At 44.2% G+C, this 27,063-nt stretch overlaps 1 protein-coding gene across 4 annotated transcripts in view; it reads left to right on the top strand.

Annotated features, from left to right (window-relative positions):
* The window catches only part of LOC106565572 (colorectal mutant cancer protein), a 136,687-nt gene extending 110,210 nt beyond the window's left edge, over positions 1 to 26,477 (top strand). For all 4 annotated transcript variants that reach the window (XM_014132856.2, XM_014132848.2, XM_014132871.2 and 1 more), the window contains 8 exons: positions 3,728 to 3,868; positions 7,191 to 7,291; positions 9,694 to 9,877; positions 14,615 to 14,849; positions 15,526 to 15,738; positions 18,166 to 18,257; positions 23,479 to 23,601; positions 24,085 to 26,477. In XM_014132856.2, coding sequence (XP_013988331.1) covers positions 3,728 to 3,868; positions 7,191 to 7,291; positions 9,694 to 9,877; positions 14,615 to 14,849; positions 15,526 to 15,738; positions 18,166 to 18,257; positions 23,479 to 23,601; positions 24,085 to 24,265 — 1,270 coding nt within the window. In that variant the 3' untranslated portion in view covers positions 24,266 to 26,477. The remainder of the gene's footprint in view (positions 1 to 3,727; positions 3,869 to 7,190; positions 7,292 to 9,693; positions 9,878 to 14,614; positions 14,850 to 15,525; positions 15,739 to 18,165; positions 18,258 to 23,478; positions 23,602 to 24,084) is intronic.
* Positions 26,478 to 27,063: the final 586 nt, after the last annotated feature.

Here is a 27,063-nt window from a genome sequence, read left to right as displayed (position 1 = left end):
AGAGGGTTAAGGGGAACAGTCTTACAACTCCAAAGCCTACTTTTGCATGTTAATGAATAGCTACATTGTTCGGAGGCCTCTTCTTTCGAATTCACAGCAATTTGTTTAGCGTTTTTTTACTTGCTAGCTAACCAAATGACACCTGCATCTCTAGCTGTAGCCACAGAAAAAAAAAATGATATGGGGGGGGGGGTCATCAATGTGATCATCACCCATGCTTTGATTGTATTGACATTCCCAGCCCTGGTTACATTTGTCCGTTTTTGTCCAAAATATTGAGTCATTGAAACTGAAACAGTGCTTCCCAAATAGCTGGAGGAATTAAACAAACAAAGCTAAGATTTACAACTTGATAGCAATATTTATTGGACTACCAAGACATTTATTGGTGAATTATATTAATCATGCATTGAACTATCTATTCTGCCAACAATGCCTTACTCTACATCATGGAATGTTTGGTCAAATTGAACCTATTTTTAAAACCTCTTATAAAGTTGGTTTTGTAGCATGAACTGGGAATTTCATATTTTTGACTGATATTATGATTGTCTGTTTCATATCTGCAAAGTAGTTAAAACGCTGTCAGTTCCACTTTTAAGTAATACTTTATCACATCATTGATGCAAAAATGCCATGACAGTAGCCATACTTCAGTATAACGCAAGCATTAGATTAGAGTTATTTTGTATAGAAAACATTTGGACAGATGGAAAGAATAATAAAATAAAATACACACATTTGCTTTGGATTGGTTTAGGATTAAAATAAAGGGACATGTTTATAATGTCAACTGTAGTATTGACATCCTCCATGGTGTTGCGCTGTGGTGTAGAGACACAGTTCATTCAACCTCATTTACTGCCTTTTTAATAACCATAGCTGATATGGTTGACTTGCTTAAACAAATGTGGTTACTACTGACTCCTTGTGGATTTGTGTAAGTTGATAAGAACCGCATTCTTCTTCAATAATAACGAATGCCAAAATGAATTTTGACGATTGAACTATGCACAAACATTATTACATTTACAGTACCAGTTTGGACACACCTACTCATTCAAGGGTTTTTCTTTTATTTAAAAAAAATTCTACATTGTAGAATAATAGTGAAGACATCAAAACTATGAAATAACACATATGGAATTATGTAGTAACCAAAAAAGCGTTAAACAAATCAAAATATATTTTATATTTGAGATTCTTCAAAGTAGCCACCCTTTGCCTTGATGACAGCTTTGCACATTCTTGGCATTCTCTCAACCAGCTTCACCTGGAATGCTTTTCCAACAGTCTTGAAGTAGCCCTGTTGGTTCAGCACCTTCAAAATGGACACCTACAGAAATTCAGATAGATGTTAGTTCAGATAAATTCAGCAAGATGTTGAGGCCTTTACTTTACTCTTCTTTAAGTCGCTCTGGATAAGAGCGTCTGCTAAATGACATAAATGTAAATGAGAGAGAGGGGGGGACTCGGTTGGCCTACCATTTTAAGTATTTTATTAGGCCTATGTGGTCTAAAAGGGAAGGAAAATACAAATCATGAGGATCCACTTTTATATACAATATACTGACCCACAGACAAAACAAACTTTGCAATATCAACTGGAATTACATGGGTCTATTACTGAACTTTTTGTTGTAAACAAATATTTGAATGGGAAGAGACTGTCAATGGCAAACATGGTTACAGACCCAACAACATTATATAGTAGCTCCTCCTCATCAAGAAATGCACATGAGCTAATTATAATACACAAAGTAAGCAAAACAATGAAATCATTCCAAAATTGCCTTAAATGATGAATAAGATACCTATAACAATGGGCCTATAAAAATTGAGATGTACAAACTATGTCATAAGGGAACGATGAGCAGATAAGAGGCAATCCGTAATTTCAATGAAGACATTAATGAACAAGCTAAAATGGACATAGTCAATATAAATATTTGTTCGGCACTTTTGAAATACACAGCAACAGAATTCAGAACATGGGGCCGTTTTTACAGTATTCTCCCTGTACATCAAGTCAGAACTGTAGGATAAATAAAGGGGGCATATAAGCAGACAAATAAATCTCTTACAATATTCAATTATGACATTTCTCTTAAACAGCCTATAGGCTATATGTGCACCACCAAGTCATAACAGTAGGCTAAGTTATGAGGGGGTAAGTGATCACATTATTAGGGTGAGGCTCATGGGCTACTAACAGCTTACTACACAACTTACACTTATTATTACTTTCTTAGTTACAGTATACATAACTCCCTGGCATATTACATCTTTTATGCAGCAGCTTTTAAGAAATCTTTGGACTCACATTGTTGTGCTGTGCTCACTTGAACAGGAAGGTGGTGCGGCGGGCCTTCTTGTGGGAAAATATTGTCATCGAAGTCTGGCATTCTCTGGATTTATCATGCTTTCAAGACAACTGGGAGCTCGGGAAAAAAACAAGGTTGAATCATGACGCCAGTGAATCGTGACGTCAGGTCGGAGCTCTAGAATGAGGCCCGAGTTCTCGACTTGGAATTCCCAGTTGAGCTCGTTTTTTTCCGAGTTGTCTTGAACTCACTGAAGTCTGAGATTTCCCAGTTCCGAGTTTCCAGTTCTTTAGAACGCGGCTGAAGTCATGCTGGATTGACAGCATGGTCAATGTATTCAACCTTTTCTGTCACATGGTGGTGTGAATGTTTATCATTTTAAGATTGGAAAAGAGACCCTTTCAGACAGATGTTTTAAACCCAGACTTGGACCACACACTCTCTCCACTGAATAGCAGGCAGGGGAAGCAAAATAGTTAGCCACTGATTCCTTCCAAAACTACTCATTGTTGAATTTGCTATTTCCGACTTGTTGTGTAATGTTTATGTCCAATGGCCATTGAGCACTGATACGTTTTATCTATAATCTCTCTTCATATAAAAATAATTTGCCAGTAGATTGTCAATGTGATTCATGATGGTGACTGCTTTTCTAGCTTGCTAGCATGTGGCTTTATTCACTCAATAAATGTGTTTTTACATTGTTTGCAAACTGATATGTGACACGAATTAATGCCCAAATAACATGCTAAACAGGCAACAACAACAAACAAACAAAAATGACGGGTCGCCACAGGTTAAAGGGATAGTTCACCTTAAAATCCAACCAGAATTGGTGTAATGAGTCAATCTAAAATGAATAGGAAAGATCAGCACCTGATAACCTGTGACAAAACTTTGAAACTTTACATTTTGGTGTGTACTATCCCTTTAAGGTTGTTATTTGGCACATGTGTTTTATGGGATATCCCATACGTTTACCACTAACGACCAGGCTGCTGACACACTATTTTCTCTTAATTAAGCCCAGAGTGCTTTATCGACGTCCTTGATTAGATGGATAGTTACGCGTCATTAGCTACTCTCACATAATCTACCCATAAAACCAAGGCCATTTGAGTTCTGTAGAGGGGGGTGGCTATAGTTTCCCTGTCCCTTTTTCCCTTAACACTCACTTAAACTGCAATAGATGATGTGTGATGAGCGACCTGGCACAAAATGGATGCCGTGACTCACCCAGGTGGGTGCTTTATATCGCTGGTGGATGGGTGAGTCGCAATGTGAGGTGCTTTGAGATATGACGGGCACTTTATACTATAAATGTACCCCAATGATGATGTGTGTGTGTGTGTGTGTGTGTGTGTGTGTGTGTGTGTGTGTGTGTGTGTGTGTGTGTGTTCCAGCCGCATCGAGCATCTGAAGTCTCAAAATGACCTGTTGACCATCACGTTGGAGGAGTGTAAGGGCAACGCAGAGAGGATGAGCATGCTGGTGGGCAAATACGAATCTAATGCCACCGCCCTGCGACTGGCGCTGCAGTACAGGTACACACTCAGCACTGCCTAACCTAATGGAGCATGCAACATGCATAACACATTTGCGCAGTCCTGGTTGGATTCACGCATCAGCCAGAAAGAAACATGCCAACAGGGTAAAAGCCTGAATGCAAATTCCCTGCTCCACTCTTAAGACCAAGCCTACTCTGAGCCTTGCATAGCTGACAGACACCTTATCAAGCTGTAAACATCAGAACCACACTAATGTTCCTCGTTAGAAGCCTCCTCCAGTAATTATAATTAAGCTGTACTCTTCGAGGTCAGGACCTTTTTTGTAGGTTCCATACGGTAGCGGCCATTTGCATCTTATTAGCATTCGCATCCCCTTGGCCAATCAAGTGTGTTTGTGTACGGGCCTTGGCCCCTCTCTGATAAGGTGCCCTGAAGGTGCCCAGTCAGCAAAGCTAACGCTAACGAGATACGAAATGGAAAAACAGATCTAATCTAAGTGGTATTTCTAATTAGCATCATGCTAATCATCCAACCATGATAATCCTGTGGTGATGTTATGAGTTGCAGAAAGGCTGTTAATCCTTTTCTTGTATGGCAAAAGTTAAGCAAACTGAAATGGAAATAAGTTGTATTTTCAGCTGTTGATTTTGGCTGAATGTAATATTGTGGTGCATGGTAACGTTACGTGTGTTTCTCATAGCATTCTGCATAGCATGTCTCAGGGAGACGGATTACCTCAAAGCAAAGCTATGAGCAGATTAATAAACAGATACAAAGATAGATGACCAATACATAAATAGAAACGTTATAGCCATAAAAAAGAATTATTAGTCTTGCCCATTACACCAGAGTACACAACACTTGAATAGCCCTCAAATGCATTATTAATATAACACCAGTTCCATTAAAAACACAAACACACACTAAGATTCATACTGTGTGTTTTTCCCTGTATGATTTATTCATAAAGCCATTGATTTTATGTGATGTGGGGGACTGTAGTGTGTTTGTACCTGGAGGGAGAGAGGGTTTGACCATCTGTGTCTGGTTTGTTGTTCAATAGAAGCCCAGATGTCAGTGCTTTGATTGAATTTCAGCCCCGCCAAGTGGGATGTCAGCGAGGCCACCCCATTGGGCCATTTGGGGAGAGATAGTCTTTCATTGGATGGGGGAGTGTGGTGTGTAGGATTGTAAAGCTACCGGAATCTTCAGTAATTTTGGTAATTAACAGAAAATCTATGGCAATCTATCGGAATTTAGGTAATTTATACTTGAATTTTGTATTCAAAAATGTATTCATATATACTGAACAAAAATATAAACGCAACATGTAAAGTGTTGGTCCCATGTTTCATGAGCTGAAATAAAAAATCCCAGAAATGTTCCAAAATGTTGTGCCCACATTTGCCAAGGTAATCCATCCGCCTGACAGGTGTGGCATATCAAGAAGCTGATTAAACAGTATGATCATTACACAGGTGCACCTTGTGCTGGGGGCAATAAAAGGCCACTCTAAAATGTGCAGTTTTGTCACACAGCACAATGCCACGAATGTTTCAAGTTTTGAGGGAGCGTGCAATTGGCATGCACACAGCAGGAATGTCCACCAAAGTTGTTACCAGAGAATTGAATGTTAATTTCTCTATCATAAACCGCCTTCAATGTCATTTTAGAGAATTTGGCATTACTTCCAACCGGCCTCACAACCGCAGACCACGTGTATGGTGTCGTGTGGGCGAGCGGTTTGCTGACAACGTTGTGAACAGAGTGCCCCGTGGTGGCGTGGGGTTATGGTTTGGGCAGGCATAAGTTACGGACAATGAATACAATTGCATTGTATTCCCGGTCATGTGAAATCCATAGATTAGGGCCTAATTGATGTATTTCAATTGACTGATTTCCTTATGTGAACTGTAACTCAGTAAAATCTTTTAAATTGTTGCATGTTGCTTTTATATTTTTGTTCGGTATATTTAACATGTGATAAGACCACACAGAGAGCCAGAGATTATCACATCCATTGTGATAATCTGAAGTACCCAAAAGGGCCACTAGATGTCTTGTGATAAATTACATAAAATCCTTGAAAGATACTGCAATTCTGGTAGTTTACTGGTGAACTTTTCCCTAGGGGTGTGTGTATGTGTGCATTTAATATTTGGTGGAAGAAGGAGCTCTCGCTCTCTCTGTCTCTCTGTTTCTGTCTCTCTCTCTCTCTTTCTGTCTCTCTCTCTCGCTCTCTCTGTCTCTCTCTCTCTCTCTCTGTGTCTGAGTTGGACACTATGTATTTAAAAAGCAGTGTGGCGCCAAGCTAGTAAACGGTGCTATTAATCAGCATTCTGGAAAGCAGTGTAATGTTATAAAGAATCAAGAGGGGGCTTGGAGCACAGCAAGTGAGTGTGTGTTTGGCTGTGTGTGTGCGTGTGACTAAAACTATAATCATAAGATTGAAACATCAAAAAGAGGAACACTGTGATGTATGTTGATAATGCTGGCTACTTTATGGTGTTTTTGCAGGCAGAAACTTGCTGTGTGTGTATTTGCGTTCTTGAGAGAGTGACTAACTCGTAGTGTTGGCGTTGAGCTATTAAAGTGTGTAAAAGTATCCACAGGATTTGTTTTGGTACAGCTGAATTAGCAGGGGACTGGAGTCGAGGTTGTGTGTGTGTGGAAGTGTGTTTGTGTGTGTAAATGAGAAACATGTGTTTTTAAATCAGGTCTGCCCCTCTAGCATCATCCATCAAAACATACGTGTGCACACACACACACACACACACAACAAATAGAGACTAGCTATGAGGAGAAAATAACTTAGAGATGTTAAATGTTTAAATTGAATGCAGGCTTCAGACTTCCTCTGTGGATGAATGACGAGTTTTTAGGCTTAATACTTAATTACCCTAGCTCTCTCTGTATTTGTTTGGAGAAAAGGTGGCTTTTTTCCTGATGTGTAATCATGACCTGATTAAACGATAGTGCCTGGCTGTTTTTCTTCCATCCCCGGGCCCCAGGCAAACACGCACGCGCTATGATGACTGTAGTTAAATAGACATCAGCACCTCTCGGCCGCGTTCCTTTTGAACACGATGAAAGTGCAACACAGAGGAAGGATAATTGGATGCGAGAGGCCTCCACATTCCTCGTGTGCGTGAGAGAGTGCGAGAAAGAGGGAGAGAGAGCTTATGTGCGTTCTCATTTAGTAGTGCAAATAGGTTGTGTTCTCTGTCAGTCAGTGTATAGAGGCCTATGAGCTACTTTTGTGTGTGTGTGTGTGTGTGTGTGTGTGTGTGTGTGTGTGTGTGTGTGTGTGTGTGTGTGTGTGTGTGTTTTAACTGATATACCTGTGTTCTTTCCTCAGTGAACAGTGTATAGAGGCCTATGAGCTGCTGTTAGCCCTGGCGGAGAGTGAACAGAGTCTGGTATTTGGCCAGTTCAGAGCTGCCGGAGTGGGGACTGTAGGTGAGTCACACTTCATGCCCACACAGGCTTGTTTGTTCTTTGATCAGTGCTGGTTTGTTCCTCCCTGCATTAAGAGACCCACAGTTGAACTCCTCCAACCAATCAAAGCAAAGAGGCCACCTCCCAGAAACATTACGCTTCTAATCTATTACTCTTTCACAAACTGCTCCACTCACCTATGTCATTCCTTCACAAACCTCTCCTCCATCACTCCTCTTCACTTCTCTCATCCTCCCATCATAAACGTCTATCTCCTACTCATTTGTTTCCCTCCTTCCCCAGCTCTCCTCCCTCTCTCCTTCGGCTGTTGACAGGTGTCATGTCTTCAGTGAGGCATGTCATGCATCATGACTCCCTTGTCTCACACACTTCCCCCACTCCCAACCTAACCTTTTCCCCTTCAACACAAAAATACTCTCTCAGAAGAACATCCCCTTAGGGTAAATCCATTTGAATTCAATCACTTTTTGACAGCACCCCTTTTTATTTGAATGAAACCTTCCATACATATTTTTCCCATTGTAGAAGTGCTCAGTAAGTTACTTTTTGGAACTGAATGCCAAACTATTCAAGAGATTAAGGGGCTCAAAGTGGACCCATTTTGCATACCCAACAACAACATGAGACATCCATGTCTTCAGCACTGGAAAAGATAAACGGTTGAGTTTTATATCATTTAAAAGCTTACAAACAGGGCTGTCAAACAAAACCAAAAAATCGGGAGAAAAAATAAAATGTTTCCTTTTTTAGCTCTTTCCACTCACAGCCCTTTCATCCCGTATGCGGGTTGCAAATGTCAGATTTTGTCATTGATAGGCGCCTCTCCTAAATTGGAACACAGTGCTCAGGTTCTCCTCTTCACAGCGCAGGATCGGTTTTGACTGACATCTGTTAAAAACTTGAGCACTGTGCACGACAAGAAGCCCCCATCCCTCCTGCTAATTAGGCTACTTTTGCACCATTTTTGTTGTCTGAGTTAGGAAAATACTGTAAATTGAGAGGAGTCGATGTGTTCTGAAAGATGAGACTATAGGATTATTAAGGATTATATTAAATACCGCTTTGATGTCATACAAGCAAACCACACACCCAAACCACACACCCACTCATATGCTTTTATAGTTCTTCTGTTAAAAACATTTCAATTTGGCCCTATCCATAGAGGCCAATTTCCACTAGTGTAAGTGGTTAATTAACCTTTAATGCCAATTATTAAACTGTTGATTTTCATATTTACATACAGTATCAGTCAAAAGTTTGGACACACCTACTCATTCCAGGGTTTAACACATATGGAATCATGTAGTAACCCAAAAATATTTTATATTTGAGATTCTTCAAAGTAGCCACCCTTTGTCTTGATGACAGCTTTGCACACTCTTGGCATTCTCTCAAAAAGCTTCACCTGGAATGCTTTTCCAACAGTCTTGAAGGAGTTCCCACATATGCTGAGCACTTGTTGGCTGCTTTTCCTTCGCTCTGCGGTCCGACTCATCCCGAACCATCTCAATTGGGTTGAGGTCGGGTGATTGTGGGGGCCAGGTCATCTGATGCAGCACTCCATCACTCTCCTTCTTGGTCAAATAGCCCTTACACAGCCTGGAGGTGTGTTGGGTTATTGTCCTGTTGAAAAACAAATGACAGTCCCACTAAGCGCAAACCAGATGGGATGGCGTATCCCTGCAGAATGCTGTGGTAGCCATGCTGGTTAAGTGTGCCTTGAATTCTAAATAAATCACTGACAGTGTCACCAGCAAAGCACCCCTACACGATCACACCACCTCCTCCATGCTTCACAATGGATGTTTCATGGTATGGGGTATGCAAAATGGGTCAACTTTGAACACCTTTATCTCCTGAATTTTTTGGTATTCGGGTCCAAAAATGTACTTTCTGTCCACTTCTAAGATAGGCAGAAGTGTATGGAAAGTGTTTAAATCAAAAGGGATGCTGTAAAAAAAATTATGAATTCAAATGGATGTGGCGCAGGGGTATAAGGCACTGCATCTCAGTGCTAGAGGTGTCATTACAGACCCTGGTTCGATCCCGGGCTGTATCACAACCGGCCGTGATCGGGAGTCCCATAGAGCGGCGCACAATTGGCCCAGGGTCATTAGGGGAGGGTTTGGCCAGGGTAGGCCATCATTGTAAATAAGAATTTGTTCTTAACTGACTTGTCTAGTTAAATAAAATTTAAATAAACGTATTCATCTAATGCTGACCAACTTTACATGCAGTATTTATAGCCTTTTGTAGCCATATTTACATTGTCAGTTTGAATGCTCTATTCGATCATTCTGTTCATATGGCATATCTCATTGGCCTTGTGAGAGCCCTAAAATGACTGCAGCAAATGCAAGTTATTTGACGGTTCTCTCCTTACTGTGTCTGTGTGCGTGTAGGTGAGCAGTCGGGAGAGGAGAGCATCACTCAGATCCTGAAGAGAGCCCACGACTGCAGGAAGACAGCAGAGAACGCAGCCAAGGATCTGCTGGGCAGGCTGGACGGTAGCTGTGGAGCCGCATTCGCTGTGACTGGCTGCAGCGTTCAACCATGGGAGAGCCTGTCCTCCAATAGTCACACTAGGTTTGTGTGCGAGTGTGCATGTGTGTGTTTGTAGAGTGTCTTCTATCAGCCGTGTGTGTGTGGTGTGTGTACTTGTTTGAGAATGTCTGCACATTGGTAATTATCCCATGTGTAACATGTGTTTAACTCACCAATGCATTCCTGTTTATTTTCTATGAGAATCTTTCTAGTTCATTACTTATATGGAAATCCATCCCCTAAATATTCTATATTGAAACATAATTGAGGCCAACCCTCTGCTCACGTGCCCATGACAGTTCAGGCAAGGAAGCTGCTCCCTAAACAAAGCATTAATCTACAGCCACTGCTCCAGGAGAGAGAAGACATGACATTCATATGTGGCTCAAATGTTAGTCAGGAGCACAGCAGGCAATTGACAATTAATGTAGGAGATGAGAGTCCACAGTGCTGTGCTGTCAGACCAGTACACTAACGGACAATCCCTATGCTGGATCCACATCACTGATCACACGAACGCACACACGCACACAGCAGGGAATCACACGCTGGCTTTTTAATCATAGACACAAATTCATAATGAAATCTTTCTCTCCCTCCGTCCCTCTCACATGTACGCACACACAGACATACAGTTCATTCGGCAAGTTTTCAGACCCTGCAACTTTTTCCACATTTTGTTACATTACAGCCTTATTCTAAAATTGATGAAATAAAAACATGTGCTCGTCAATCTACACACAATACCCCATAAAGACAAAGAAAAAATGCAAATGTATTCAAAATAAAAAACATTCCTTATTTACAGTTGAAGTCGGAAGTTTACATACACTTAGACTGGGGTCATTAAAACTCGTTTTTCAACCACTCCACAAATTTCTTGTTAACAAACTATAGTTTTGGCAAGTCGGTTAGGACATCTACTTTGTGCATGACACAAGTAATTTTTCCAACAATTGTTTACAGACATGTTATTTAACTTAGAATTCACTGTATCACAATTCCAGTGGGTCAGAAGTTTACATACACTAAGTTGACTGTGCCTTTAAACAGCTTGGACAATTCCAGAAAATGTCATGGCTTTAGAAGCTTCTGATAGGCTAATAGACATCATTTGAGTCAATTGGAGGTGTACCTGTGAATGTATTTCAAGGCCTACCTTCAAACTCAGTGGCTCTTCGCTTGACATCATGGAAAATCAAAAGAAATCAGACAAGACCTCAAGAAAAAGAATTGTAGATCTCCACAAGTCTGGTTCATCCTTGGGAGCAATTTCCAAACACCTGAAGGTACCACGTTCATCTGTACAAACAATACTACACAAGTATAAACACCATGGGACCACGCAGCCGTCATACCGCTCAGGAAGGAGACGCGTTCTGTCTCCTAGAGATGAACGTACTTTAGTTCGAAAAGTGCAGATCAATCCCAGAACAACAGCAAAGGACCTTGTGAAGATGCTGGAGGAAACAGGTACAAAAGTATCTATATCCACAGTAAAATGAGTCCTTTATCGACATAACCTCAAAGGCCGCTCAGCAAGGAAGAAGCCACTGTTCCAAAACCGCCATAAAAAGCCAGACTACGGTTTGCAACTGCACATGTGGACAAAGATCGTACTTTTTGGAGAAATGTCCTCTGGTCTGATGAAACAAAAATAGAACTGTTTGGCCATAATGACCATTGTTTTATGTTTGGAGGAAAAAGGGGGAGGCTTGCAAGCCAAAGAACACCATCCCAACCGTGAAGCACGGGGGTGGCAGCATCATGTTGTGGGGGTGCTTTGCTGCAGGAGGGACTGGTGCACTTCACAAAGTAGATGGCATCATGAGGATGAAAAATGATGTGGATATATTGAAGCAACATCTCAAGACATCAGTCATCAAGTTAAAGCTTGGTCGCAAATGGGTCTTCCAAATTAACAATGACCCCAAGCATACTTCCAAAGTTGTGGCAAAGTGGCTTAAGGACAACAAAGTCAAGGTATTGGACTGGCCATCACAAAGCCCTGACCCCATCCTATAGAAAATTTGTGGGCAGAGCTGAAAAAGCTTGTGTGAGCAAGGAGGCCTGCAACCTGACTCAGTTACACCAGCTCTGTCAGGAGGAATGGGCCAAAATTCACCCAACGTATTGTAGGAAGCTTGTGGAAGGGTACCCGAAACGTTTGACCCAAGTTAAACAATTTGAAGGCAATGCTACCAAATACTAACAGGCTGACCAGACTGGACACGTCGTGTGCGCGAGCGTCGCAAAATAAATTTAGAAATCCATGTTATTCAATTATTGCACCCACACTGCTCGCGCGTGCCAACACTTTCTTTTCTATTTCTGACACAGATCGCGCTGAAAGTCCTGCATTTCCTCGTTGGTTTATAGAAGCAGGTACCCATGTGCCATCTCCTCATTGGTTATACCCACGTGGGTGATTGAAAGACGAAATGTTTTCCCGGTTGTTGTGGTAAAAGTGTAGATGCCAATCACCATATAAGTTCAAAGATGAAAAGGCCTGGAAGGAGGGGAGATGACTAGAAACGATTCGGTTGGCCGTTTTATGTGTGGATTAATTCTCGGAGTAGAAGACCTTGTGCTTTTCAGGTAAAATAACAACTCAATGTTTATATCCCAGGACAAATTAGCTAGCAAGTGCAAGCTAACTATCTAAATTGCCATACATGTTTAATGCTTTTCGACCTGTCCCCAAATTAATGTCATTGGTTCAGAGTTTGTTTTGATATTTTAACCTGCGTGTTGTGATCGCATTTGGTGTAGGGGGACAAAATAAATGTATGCACGATGGCACATGTGCGCAGACGGTTTGGGTTCCGTGTAATTGAGTGTATGTAATCTTCTAACCCACTGGGAATGTGATGAAAGAAATAAAAGCTGAAATAAATAATTCTCTTTACTATAATTCTGACATTTCACATTCTTAAAATAAAGTGGTGATCCTAACTGACCTAAGACAGGGATTTTTTACTAGGATTAAATGTCAGGAATTGTGAAAAACTGAGTTTAAAAACTTTTGGCTAAGGTGTATGTAAACTTCCGACTTCAACTGTACATAAGTATTCAGCCCCTTTGCTATGAGACTCCATTGATAATCCTTGAGATGTTTCTACAACTTGATTGGAGTCCACCTGTGGTAAATTCAATTGATTGGACATGATTTGGAATGGCACACACCTGTCTATATACGGTCCGACAGTTGGCAGTGCATGTCAGAGCAAAAACAAAGCCATGAGATCAAAGGAATTGTCCGTAGAGCTCCGAGACAGGATTGTGTCGAGGCACAGATCTGGGGAAGGGTACCAAAAAATGTCTGCAGCATTGAGGGTCCCTAAGAATTCAGTGGCCTCCATCATTCTTAAATGGAAGAAGTTTGGAACCACCAAGATTCTACATAGACTGAGCAATCAGGGGAAAAGGGCCTTGGTCAGGGAGGTAACCAAGAACCCAATGGTCACTCTGACAAAACTTCAGAGTTCCTCTGTGGAGATGGGAGAACCTTCCAGAAGGACAACCATCTCTGCAGCAGTCCACCAATCAGGTGGTAGAGTGGCCAGGCGGAAGCCACTCCTCAGTAAAAGGCACATGACAGCCCACTTAGAGTTTGCCAAAAGGCACCTAAAGGACTCAGACCATGAGAAACAAGACTCTTTGGCCTGAATTACAATGATGGAACAATCAGCGGCAGGGACTGGGAGACTAGTCAGGATCGAGGGAAAGATGAACAGAGCAAAGTACAGAGAGATCATTGATGAAAACCTGCTCACGAGCGCTCAGGACCTCAGACTGGGGGCGAAGGTTCACCTTCCAACAGGAGAATGACCCTAAGCACACAGCCAAGACAATGCAAGAGTGGCTTCGGGACAAGTCTCTGAATGTCCTTGAGTGGCCCAGCCATAGCCCGGACTTGAACCCGCTCGAACATCCCTGGAGAGACCTGAAAATAGCTGTGTAGCAACACTCCCCATCCAACCTGACAGAGCCTGAGAGGATCTGCAGAGAAGAGTGGGAGAAACTGTCCAAATACAGGTGTGCCAAGCTTGTAGCGTCATACCCAAGAAGACTCGAGGCTGTAATCGCTGCCAAAGGTGCTTCAACAAAGTACTGAGTAAAGGGTCTGAATACTTATGTTAATGTGATATTTCATACATTTTCAAAAATGTCTAAAAACCTATTTTTGCTTTGTCATTATGGGTGTAGATTGATGAGGGGAAAAAGCGATTTAATCAATTTTAGAATAAGGCTGTAACGTAACAAAATGTGGAAAAAGTCAAGGGGTCTGAATACTTTCCAAATGCACTGTATCTGCGTAGACGTCTTTCTTGGTTAACAGATTTGAGGCTGATTGACAACTATAAAGAGTTGTTATGCAATCATGTGTCTAACCAGGTTACTATAGTTTGGTATCAGTCTTTAGCTGGATTTCTACACAGTGTTTGGTGACTTAATTTCTCCATGTGTCAGACTTGCTTTGGCTAGAATCCGCCCATAAGGCACAGACCTAGGAACAGTTTAGCCTCTCTAATCCTGATCTTAACTGTTCAGGGGGAAATGAAGGCTAGTTTCTAGATGCTACAGCTATCATCCAACAGTGCATCATTTTATGATACTATCTCTCATCTCTACCTGTGTGTGTGTGTGTGTGTGTGTGTGTGTGTGTGTGTGTGTGTGTGTGTGTGTGTGTGTGTGTGTGTGTGTGTGTGTGTGTGTGTGTGTGTGTGTGTGTGTGTGTGTGTGTGTGTGTGTGTGTGTGTGTGTGTGTGCGCGTAGCACCACCAGTTCCACGGCCAGCTCATGCGACACTGACTTCTCCAGGGAGGACGAGCAGCGGCTGAAGGACTACGTGCAGCAGCTGAAGAATGACCGTGCGGCGGTCAAACTGACCATGCTGGAGCTGGAGAGCGTTCACGTCGACCCCCTAAGCTTGGAGATCAAGCCCCGGGGAGACACACACAGGCTGGACCTGGAGAACGCTGTGCTGATGCAGGAGCTCATGGCCATGAAGGTGAGGGAGGGAGAGAGGGAGGGAGAGGGAGAGAGGAGGGAGGGAGCATATACGCAGGCTTGTATGAATAAACACACAAAACGTACGCTTCAGTTTAGGGAGTTAGTTAGAATCTGACACTTTGTCCCCACAGTCCTGCTCTTTTAATGAATTGAAAACCTAGTCCTTATGTACTCCTCTGACCTTGGCGATCCGTCTGGTTGATAGGATCTTGTGGTGATGGCTCCACATAAGAGGGCATGAATAGAATTACACTTCCCCTCTGAAATACTAAAGATTGAAACACTCTCACCTCACCATGGATGGCTGAACGTTCTCTAAACAAGATGACTTGCATCAGAACTGTCCCTGTTTGACATTGACTTGCACATTATTTAGTGTTGTGGTGACATTGATAATTCCATGGCCTTCATTCTGTTATTGGCTGTACTGTGCACCATGAACTCTCTTCACTTAACCATGACTGTAGTTAATCCCTCCCTTCTTTTCTTCCTTCCTTCCATCCTTTATATACTTCTTTCCTCCCTCCCTTTCTCCCTCTCTTTCCCCTTTCCTTCCTTCCATGTGGTTAACATCACTTGATCAGAATAATTTGTGGCTTGTGTATATTAACTTGTTTAAGCCTTTCTTTCCTTGTGTGTGTTAAGCCTTTCTTTCTCTCCCTCCTCCCCCCCAGGAGGAGATGGCGGAGCTGAAGGCCCAGCTCTACCTGCTGGAGAAGGAGAAGAAGGCGGTGGAGCTGCGGCTGAGCACGCGGGAGGCCCAGGAGCAGGCCTACCTGGTGCACATCGAGCACCTCAAGGCCGAGGTGGAGGAGCAGCAGGAGCAACGCAGGAGATCCCTCGGCTCCACTGGGAGTGGTAGTAAAGACAAGAGCCAAGCCGCCAAGGTGAAGGGACAACACACACTCATACACACACACACAAGAATTCACCTCAAACAACCCCCCCAGCGCTAACAGGGACAAGTGCCAGGGTGAGGGTGCGCCCACATTTACTCACTCAATTCTCGACCTCGAAGTAGACCTCGTCCACCTCATCGAAAACCCCAGCCCCGAACAGGTCTACCACAGAGCCACAGAGCAGGGTTTAGGCTTGGATTGAGATTGAGATTTGTTGACCGACCTTATAGACAGTGTCTTTCCTGTACACGGCAGCACTCACTCTGACCCAGTCAGTCACATGAAATATTGAAGAGGCTCTCTGCGCAGTAGTCTCTCTGTCTCACTCTCACTCACTCACACACACACACACACACACACTTTCTCAGTCTGTATGTATTTGGCTCCTGGGATGACTGGTGCTTGAGCCCCCATAGACAACAGTCCTGAAGCTGTGAGGGGCTGTCACTCAGAACGGTTGGCGCACTAGTACCCCCGTTAGTGAGAATCTCCTCTGTGAGAAAGCGGTCTCTACTCTACTCCTAAAATAATTGGATTCTTTCTTATTCTGTTGGGGTTTTCTTCCGGGGAGCTGTCCGTCATTCACTCTGAGCTGGGGCCCTAGAGACGGGGACACTGTGTGCCTGTGAGAGTCCTACTGTCTACACAGAGTGACAGAAATAAAAAGAAAAGACCTGCAGAGGGAGAGAGGAGAAAGGGAGAGTTTAAGAAAGGCCTATTGAGAGGGAGGAAAAGTAGAACGGGGAGAGGAGAGAGAAGCGAAGGAAGGAAGGCAAACTAAGATAAAGACTGAGTTCTACTGTACTGCGTAACAGGAGCTGACAAAAGGAGGATAAGAAAATGGGAGGAGTGGGTGAGAAAGTAGACAAAGGAGGACTTACAGAGTCTCAACTATCAGACTTTTACCTGAACTCCAAAAGGTCTGGGAGGTCAATTCCATATCAGAGTGCTAAGCCCCTCACACCATCCCTGCCCTGGTCTTCTCTACCCATTTCTTTAATCCAGATAGATAGGGATCAGCTGTCTGTGTGTTGCCAGGATTAAGAAAGGGAGAACACAGGTGTGCTTTTCTCTGATCACAGCCTTGAGCTTCCAATGCTGGTGGCACTACATTAACCTTATAATCCACTGGATACGATAACGGTGTCCTTCCATACGTGAACACATGCACTTCACCTCTCTGTATTCACACACACATAACATATACACCCACGCCCTGCTATCACCGTAGCTCCTTTGGTTCAATAAAGCTTAATCCTCGGTTGCTAGGAGCAACCGACATTGAAGATGCCAATCACAGGACCATCTGTAAATGAAGGTGCTTTTCAGAGTGAAAGCCAGAGCAGCGGCTATTATTGCCTTTCACCCTTCTCTGTCCTTTTATATCTACAGACCAGTTCTCATTGTTGGGGTCTAGAAATGGCCTGCTTGATTGGATCTCGCACACTGGGAAGACTAATAGGCACACACACCTCCTGCTGTGGGAGAGTATACATGCACTCACACGCGCACACACACACACACCATCATTCCACTCTGTCAGAGCCATTCATCATGCACACACAAACACTGCAAGCCCAATCAAGCATAGTTCACACAGCACAAAGGCTATTACCCAACACACACACACCAACAAAACACTAACCAGCATCCCCCAGTATCTTCCCCTCCTCCCTGGTCTCTTCCCATATCCATTTCTCCACTACCTTTAATGGAAGCCATGTTCCAATATCTATCAACAGCCCTGTAATAAAATCAGGCTAGCAGCATAGCAGGCCCTGAAAGTATGACAGCATACCTGTAACTCGATAAGTCATGTAGCATGCTAAATGAATGCTCTGACATGCTTGTCCGTTGTGAATCAGGCTGTATTGTTCTGTAGTCCAGGTGTAGGGCAAATACACCGGGATAATGGGTTGAAGTGGTAGTGCTGCCACCTCATGAACCGGGTGTGCATGTAACAGCTTGAGGTAAACGTTGCACCTAACCACAGATCTAGGATCAGATTACCCTCTCCAAATCGTAACGTCAACCAGTATGTTGAGACATGCAGAGCTGACCTTAGATCACTGTCTTTAGAGGCAACTCATCCTTCTCTGGCAGGTCTGAGAGGGAATGTCCTGCGGAGTAATCCGTGTTTTGGGATTGGTGACATGGGCTTGGTTTATTAATGCGATTTAGTTATATGACTGATTATGTAATGGTGTCTTGAGCTCTTTTACTTGTTCTGTTGTGTGTTATGGTATTGCATTAGAGTGATTGAGGCCAATGTTAACTTGATCACTGTAAGTCTTGTATCTGTAGGCAGCCTAATCATCTCAGCCCATCACGTCACCAGGCCTTGTATGAGAATGGTCATTAGTAGCACTGTGTGGTTGTAGACCAGCTCCCCCTCATGGAAGTGTTATGTTCCAGGATTGTGGAGACTCTCCAGCCATCAGCTTGTCAGATCTGAGGACACTTAATGACAGCGACCTGGCAGCAGAGCTCACCAACGCACTGAGACGGTAAGAAACCCAACACACTGCGTGTGTGTGTGTGTGTGTGTGTGGTTTTTGTTTTTACTATCCTTGTGGGGACCAGAAGTCCTCATAAGAATAGTAAAACAAGGAAGATTCGGGGACATTTCTCCGGTCCCCACAAGGAAAAAGGCTATTTTAGGGGTTAGGTTCAGGGTTAGGGTTACAGTAGGGTTAGGGTTACAGTAGGGTTAGGGTTACAGTAGGGTTAGGGTTACAGTAGGGTTAGGTTCAGGGTTAGGGTTACAGTAGGGTTAGGGTTACAGTAGGGTTAGGGTTACAGTAGGGTTAGGTTAAGGGTTAGGGTTACAGTAGGGTTAGGGTTACAGTAGGGTTAGGGTTACAGTAGGGTTAGGGTTACAGTAGGGTTAGGTTAAGGGTTAGGGTTACAGTAGGGTTAGGTTCAGGGTTAGGGTTACAGTAGGGTTAGGGTTACAGTAGGGTTAGGGTTACAGTAGGGTTAGGTACGGCGGTTAGGGTTTACAGCAGGGCCAGGCCCGCAGGCCAGGCCACAGCAGGGCCAGGTCCAGGCCAGGCACAGCAGGGCCAGGCGGGCGCAGGGCCCGCAGGGCCAGGCGCGGCCAGGGCCACAGCAGGGCCAGGCCACAGCAGGGCCAGGGCCACAGCAGGGCAGGCGGGCCAGGCGCAGAGCCAGGCGGCAGGGCCACAGCAGGCCAGGCGGCGGCCAGGCCACAGCAGGGCCAGGCCACAGCAGGGCCAGGCTGGCGGGCCAGGGCCACAGCAGGGCCAGGCGGCGGGCCAGGGCCACAGCAGGGCCAGGGCCGCAGCAGGGCCAGGGCCACAGCAGGGCCAGGGCCACAGCAGGCAGGCGCGGCCAGGGCACAGCAGGGCCAGGCCGGGGGCCAGGCCGCAGCAGGCCAGGCCACAGCAGGGCCAGGCCACAGCAGGGCCAGGCCAGGGCCGCAGCAGTGGCCAGGCCGCGGGCAGGCCACAGCAGGGCCAGGGCCACAGCAGGGCCAGGCTGGGCCAGGGCCACAGCAGGGCCAGGTCCAGGCCAGGCCGCAGCAGGGCCAGGCCGCGGCAGGGCCAGGCCACAGAGGCCAGGCCAGGGCCAGGGCCACAGCAGGGCCAGGCGGGCGGGCCAGGCCGCAGCAGGCCAGGCCGGAGGGCCAGGCCACAGCAGGGCCAGGCCGCAGCAGGGCCAGGCCAGGCCCAGCAGGGCCAGGTGGGGCCAGGCCACAGCAGGCCAGGGGCGGCCAGGGCCACAGCAGGGCCAGGCTGGCGGTCAGGCCACAGCAGGCCAGGCCACAGCAGGGCAGGGCCACCGCAGGGCCAGGCCGGCGGGGCCAGGGCCACAGCAGGGCCAGGCTGGCGGCCAGGGCCGCGAGGGCCAGGTCCAGGCCAGGCCACAGCAGGGCCAGGCGGGGCCAGGGCCACAGCAGGGCCAGGGCCGCAGCAGGGCCAGGGCCACTGCAGGGCCAGGCGGCGGTCAGGGCCGCAGCAGGGCCAGGCCACAGCAGGGCCAGGCCAGGGCGCAGGGCCGCAGCAGGGCCAGGCGGGCGGGCCAGGGCCGACAGCAGGGCCAGGCCCGAGGCCAGGCCACAGCGGGCCAGGCCGCAGCAGGGCCAGGCGGGGCCAGGGCCGCAGCAGGCAGGCCGCAGCAGGGCCAGGCCGCAGCAGGGCCAGGCTGGGGTCAGGCAGCAGGGCCAGGTGGGCGGCCAGGCCACAGCAGGGCCAGGTCCAGGCCAGGGCCGCAGCAGGGCAGGGCCACAGCAGGGCCAGGCGGGCGGCCAGGCACAGCAGGGCCAGGCCGCAGCAGGGCCAGGCTGGCGGCCAGGGCCGCAGCAGGGCCAGGCCGCAGCAGGGCCAGGCGCGGCCAGGCCCGGCAGGGCCAGGTCTCAGGCCAGGGCCACAGCAGGGCCAGGTCCAGGCCTAGGTCGCAGCAGGGCTAGGCCGAGGCCTGGTCGCAGGGCTAGGCCCGAGGGCCAGGTCACAGCAGGGCAGGCCACAGCAGGGCCAGGCAGGCGGCCAGGCCAGGCCGCAGCAGGGCCAGGTCCAGGCCTGGGGCCGCAGCAGGCCCAGGCCGCAGCAGGGCCAAGGCCGCAGCAGGGCCAGGCGGCGGCCAGGGCCACAGCAGGGCCAGGCCACATAGGCTAGGCTGGCGGCCAGGCCACAGTAGGGTTAGGTTAAGGGTTAGGGTTACAGTAGGGTTAGGTTCAGGGTTAGGGTTACAGTAGGGTTAGGTTAAGGGTTAGGGTTACAGTAGGGTTAGGTTCAGGGTTAGGGTTACAGTAGGGTTAGGTTCAGGGTTAGGGTTACAGTAGGGTTAGGTTAAGGGTTAGGGTTACAGTAGGGTTAGGGTTACAGTAGGGTTAGGGTTACAGTAGGGTTAGGTTCAGGGTTAGGGTTACAGTAGGGTTAGGTTAAGGGTTAGGGAAAATAGGATTTGGAATTGGAATCAATTATTTGGTCCCCACAAGGATAGTAAAACAAACGTGTGTGTGTGTGTGTGTGTCAGACCTGGGATAACTATAATTCTAGCTATGCTTTGTGTAAAGATGTTTGTTTTCAGGGGAACAAATAGTTACTTTGGAGGTGACTACAACTATCTGAATACAGATCTGAGAAAGCAAATACTTCAAAAATGAATACAGATCTGAGAAAGCAAATACTTCAAAAATGAATACAGATCTGAGAAAGCAAATACTTCAAAAATGAATACAGATCTGAGAAAGCAAATACTTCAAAAATGAATACAGATCGCTCTGCCATTTCCTGGTTGCTAAAACTAATAGTTTGCCTAAGTTCAGTTTTTGACAAAACAAGTAAGTATAGTTTAGAGAATCATTGTACCATCTAAACCGCTGTGAAATATATTTTCCAAAACCAAAACTATAGTATTTTCTGCAGTTTTAAATCCGAAAGTAAGAGCAGGAAGCATAGAAATAGCGCACATAGAACAGATCTACCTCTTCTTATACTTGCTTTCAATGAGTGACATATCTATAACACATTTTTATGTGCATTTGGTCGGGTTAACCAAAAAGTTACATATTGCAGCTTTAAAGGAAGTGACGACTTTTCTGAAATTATTGAATTGGCTGCCTTCAACTAATGGCAGGGCTGTATCTGGAACTGCATGTTGAATATGGAAATAGAATGAATAGAGCACACATAATCGCATACTATTCCAATCTATCTGACAGTCATATTTGATCTACCGTAATTTCCGGACTATAAGCCGCAACTTTTTTCCCATGCTTTGAACCTCGCAGCTTAAACAATAATATAATATATGGATTTTTTCCGGCTTTCGAATTTTTTTTTCTCCAAAAAAACACATTCTGTGACGTCCTCAGTTTTTTGGCGGCATGAAGCTTTCATTAGACCAATGAAAGGTCAAACAACTTTTTTGTTTAATGTTTAGATTAAATCGAGCGCTCTCAAACTTCCCATCATTCTGATTACGATAGTCATTTTGTCACCCTCATCATGGCAAAGACACGGAGAAATGCATATGATGCAGCTTTCAAGTTGAAGGCGATTGATCTGGCTGTTGGAAAAGGAAATAGAGCTGCTGCATGGGAGCTTGGTCTTAATGAGTCGATGATAAGACGTTGGAAACAGCAGCGTGAGGAATTGAGTGCAAAAAGACAACTAAAGCTTACTGCTAATTTTTTGTTACAAGCCGTGTTTCGTTAAAGCCTGTGTAAAGTTCATTTGTTTCAATGTACCGGTAGGCACCTGCGGCTTATAGACATGTGCGGCTTATTTATGTTCAAAATAAATACAAAAATTAAATTCAGTGGGTGTGGCTTATATTCAGGTGCGCTCAATAGTCCGGAAATTACGGTACACAATACATTTCTATCTGAAGATTTAGTAACTGTCCATTCTCCTGAATGTCCATTGCCCCAGGTGTACATAATCAAGTCAAAGCAATGATATTTTGTACAGATAAGTATTTGTATTGCTCAACTACTGTATGACTCTTTCAACATGCCACTGAAAAGGTAGAATGCTGTAATACATTATATGATACCTGAAAATACTGAGTAATTCAAATACATTTGCAAACATTGCAAAAAGCAAGTTGAACATTGAGCAAAAACAAATTCCAACCTCTTTGTCCATCTGAGGGTAAGTGTTCTTGTTTCAAACACACACTATACCATTTTTCTTTTTTTAAATTATTATAATTATTTTTTATTTAACCTTTATTTAACTAGGCAAGTCAGTTAAGAACAAATTCTTATTTAGAATGACGGCCTAGGAACAGTGGGATAGCTTACTCAGAATATAAGCTAGCATGATTTTCCACCTACCTTGGCTATAGTTGATTCAAGAAGGCAGTTTGGGGATATTTAGTTTCCTTTAGACACTTAATAGCCATATTTTGTTACTCTTAGCATTCTCAGTAACACTTAACATGAAACTGTTCTTGTGCCTGTGTAATAAAACGGTAATTACATTAGGAACAACATTTTATTAGCATGTTGTTGCATTATACCTTGGTAATTGCATTTTAATTGCATAGCAACAAGCTGCAAGTTTTTGTAACTACTATACACAGGAGGAATAGTGACTTCCTTATTCCACTCATGTAAAAACTCCAGTATTATACAATTATAAAGCAATTTCCAAAGTCATATGTGACAACAATGTTGCTATTGTAATAATCACTATTGTAATAATACAGTTACTACACCAGTATAGGAACTGGATGTCAAGTGTTACTGTATTATTATGAAAATATATTTGTTAGTCATTTTGAAGCTGCAAAAGTGGTCTACTCGAATGATGAGGTGATTCCATGTCCCTCATGTATTTAATTATAGGTTATATAAAGATGAACGTCTAAGAGCCCTCCAAACCATGTGCTTTTGATCATATATTTAGACAAATTCAACTAACTGTTGTAGTTTTTGGTTCTTCATCAAATATTTGGCAGCCAACAAATAAATATTTGTTTCTTTTCAAATAACTTGCATATATTTACAAACCTGTTTTCTGACAGGTGTTGAAAATAATTCCAAATATGATTTGTTTTTCTGAGACCTGTATTTGAATATCAAAGAAAATAGTTGCCTTTTAGTTGAAACCCTACATAAACTGCTGTATATTCGACTACCTTGAGTATTTGAAAAGTTGCTATTTTCAAGTAAATTACAAAAATACAACTATTTTCTGCTTAGGTCTGGTGTGTGTGTCTTCCTGACTTCCTGAATCCCGTGTGTGTGTGTCTCAGAGAGAAGAGGCTGAAGGGGCGTGTCCAGGAGCTGGTGACAGCGCTGGAGAGACTAACCAAGAGCAGCGAGGTCCGCCACCAGCAGAGTGCCGAGTTCGTCAACGACCTCAAACGGGCCAACAGGTAACCATGACAACACAAAGGAGGGGAGGAAATATGTTTAGTGACTAAAAGTGGAAATGTTTATTGGTATTCAGACTTAATTCTGTGCGTGTTGTGGGGCTTGTTTATGACTACCAATAGATAAAGAATGAAAAGGTCTTGGGAAAATGAATACAGTTCAGCTATTTGGATTCTTTTTTTTACTGTAATTGTTTTGTAATACAGCGTTGCCATCTAGTGGGAAAAGGGGGTGAATTGATATAGAACAGCACTATTCTTTATGGATTGCATAAACACAATTTTCCTCCTAAACACATTCAAGTTAATTACTACATCTCACTATTTCACTTTCACTGCAACCCCTCAGCACCTCTGTCTCTGTGACTGAACTCACCAAAATCAGAACCAACTGAAGCCGATCCATCCATCTGTCTGTCTGCATTGTCCTGTCTAGCCATTTGACTCTCTCTCTCTCTCTCTCTCTCTTTCTCTCTAACTCTCTAGTAACCTGGTGGCAGCATACGAGAAGGCCAAGAAGAAGCACCAGGGCAAGCTGAAAAAGCTGGAGGCTCAGATGATGGCCATGGTGGAGCGCCACGAGACCCACGTCCGCATGCTCAAACAACGCATCGCCCTGCTGGAGGAGGAGAACTCACGGCCACACACCAATGAGACGTCCCTATGAGAACTGATGAGACGTCCCTATGAGAACTGATGAGTCGTCCCTATGAGAACTCACCAGACGTCTCTATGAGAACTCACCAGACGTCTCTATGAGAACTCACCAGACGTCTCTATGAGAACTCACCAGACGTCTCTATGAGAACTCACCAGACGTCTCTATGAGAACTCACCAGACGTCTCTATGAGAACTCACCAGACGTCTCTATGAGAACTCACCAGACGTCTCTATGAGAACTCACCAGACGTCTCTATGAGAACTCACCAGACGTCTCTATGAGAACTCACCAGACGTCACTATGAGAACTCACCAGACGTCACTATGAGAACTCACCAGACGTCACTATGAGAACTCACAAGAATACATGGCAATGAGAGACATCACCATGAGATCTTACAGCCACATACTAACGAGGCGTCACTATGAGATCTCACGAGAACTCACTAGGAGAACTCAAAGCTCCACACCAACAGGACCTCTGTGTGAGCATTATTATGAGCAACGGTTAGAGGAGGTGACGAGGGAGAGGAAAGACTGATGTGTGTTGAGAATGTAACCCTTTCCTACCAACCCAGAGATACCCTGCAGTCCTATTGGGCACATATACGTGTGGGAGGACACTGCAGTGATAGCTGCAAGCTCATTGGCCAGCTGTATAATAATGTACTTTTTTTGAAAGCACTACTATCCTTACTGGCAAATTATTCGCTATTATGTCTCCCACTTTATTTCATATGTTTATGGTAGTCTTTAGTAGCCTTTTTGTTATCTCAAGGTTTGACCGCAAATTATTTTGGAAATATTTTAGATCGATGTTGTCATTTAAAGTTATTCCTTTTTGTTGCCAGTTGGCACTATTTTGAGCGATTCCCTTTTTAAGGAATTCCATTCTCTCAGCTCTACTTAACAACTTCACAGTTTTCAGTCTACAATGTACACTCTGCCATAGTGAAGACTCACTGAACACAAGGGCTCTATTCACTCAAACCTTTCACTGGGTTTGACGTCTGAATATGTCAAAAACATAATTCTTCTTGCACTGTCATTTGAATTGTCACACAGGTAGAAATGTTGTCTTTGACGTAACTGGCAAGCCTGCTTCCCAGATTGGGATAGGGCCCTAAGTCAATACCTCACAGTGTGCAAAATGTCCTTCCAATATGAATGGCAGTGTTTCAGCACGGGCCTTGAACTGTACAACAGTGAATCAATCGCAAAATACTCTAGTAGGTGTGTGTGTGCATGGAGGGGAGATAACAATCGGGTTTTATGTGTGTGTGAGAATGTTTGAGACAGAGATACAAGATTATGCCTTGTCATCCCCTTCATACACACAGAGTTGTTGTACACACACAAACATCCTCTCCAGCCGCAGCACTTTTCACTTCCCTCTGGATAATATCACCACATTGCCTTGTTGAGGACTCTTTGTTTTTCTGCAAGACTTAAACCTGCAAGACCTGTTAACCAATGGCTGCTCCACTTTCTCTGGACGAGGGAACCACATACTATTCTATAGCAATCTGAGATGCTGCGTTCTCTCACTCTACCTGACTGCTGTATCGTTCAACATACGTACTACTGTATCTAGCTACTATAAGTATACTTAAGCAGGGACAGACTGGCACCCAGATGACACCCATGTTTCTAGATAACCCTCAATAGCCTGGTATACAGACATTTTAATTAGGCAGGGGTGAGGGGGACAATTGCATATGAATTCCATCTAATTTATTTATGGGAATTGTATTTGACAATATTTTTGCTTTGATTCAATAACCAAATGTCCTTTTCATTCCCTGAGTTTCAATGTATTGACCCCAGTCCTGCTATTTGGTAAGACCCACAGCATATGAAAGCAAGCACTGGCGTGTAGACTAGTGTAGTAGTGATGTCATTTCCTCTTAATAAACTGATTATAATATTATCACGCAAATACCTGTATTCTGTTTCTGTTGTGCATCTCGACCAGACCACACTCAGGTGAATCTGGGGAATACTCCAGTTGAGTGGGTGGTTTCATCTTCTGTTCTGTGAATGAGATGAGGGGTAGCAAAGGGGGGGGGTAAGAAAGGAGGGTTGGCAAACTAATGACCTTATTTGCACAGATATGTTTTGTAATCAAATCTTGGCTATCATTGTTTTGTTGGTTTTAATACAGATAGTATTTGTTTATATTATAAAGTAATAAACCAATTTTAAAGTGAAATGCCAATTGAGTGCTTCTGTTTTTCTTGTCATACAAACCAGCATTGGTACATTCAGAAGACCAGGTTTAAAGTAAAATTTTTAAAAAAACATGTCTGTCTGTATTACGAGACTACTCTATTTTTAGTAATGTACAACTTATTTCTCACAATTATTCTTTGGAACGCTACTTCTCTTACACCGTTTAAGCTAGAAATGCCATTTAAACGTAAAAACGTGTAGACCGGTCAGGAACATTTTGATATCTTTTATACTTTTTTAACTATTAAGCTTTTTGTCCATCTTTTTGTCCTCCATCCAAGGTCCCATTGTTACAAACTCCCAGACTTCCAACATTCTATTCACAGTAAACAATGTAACTTTTGACACAAATCAGCTATTATGACTACTTTCCCAACAACTTAGGCAAAAACGTATAAAATCTTTGTCTACTTCTCTGCTATTGAAATCAGAACCGAATTATCTTCTACCAATCAAGAGGTAAAGCTGTTTTAGAACCACATCAACTAGTTTCATTAAGCTAACTTCCCGCTGTTGAATATAACTGGAACTTTGAAAAATGGGGAGCACAGTTATTTATACTGCACTCTAAC

Source organism: Salmo salar, chromosome ssa01 (genome assembly GCF_905237065.1).
Source record: "Salmo salar chromosome ssa01, Ssal_v3.1, whole genome shotgun sequence".
In the NCBI taxonomy this organism is placed as follows: domain Eukaryota; kingdom Metazoa; phylum Chordata; class Actinopteri; order Salmoniformes; family Salmonidae; genus Salmo; species Salmo salar.
The sequence above is the reverse complement of the archived record's forward strand: the minus strand, read 5'-3'. Positions and strand labels throughout refer to the sequence as shown.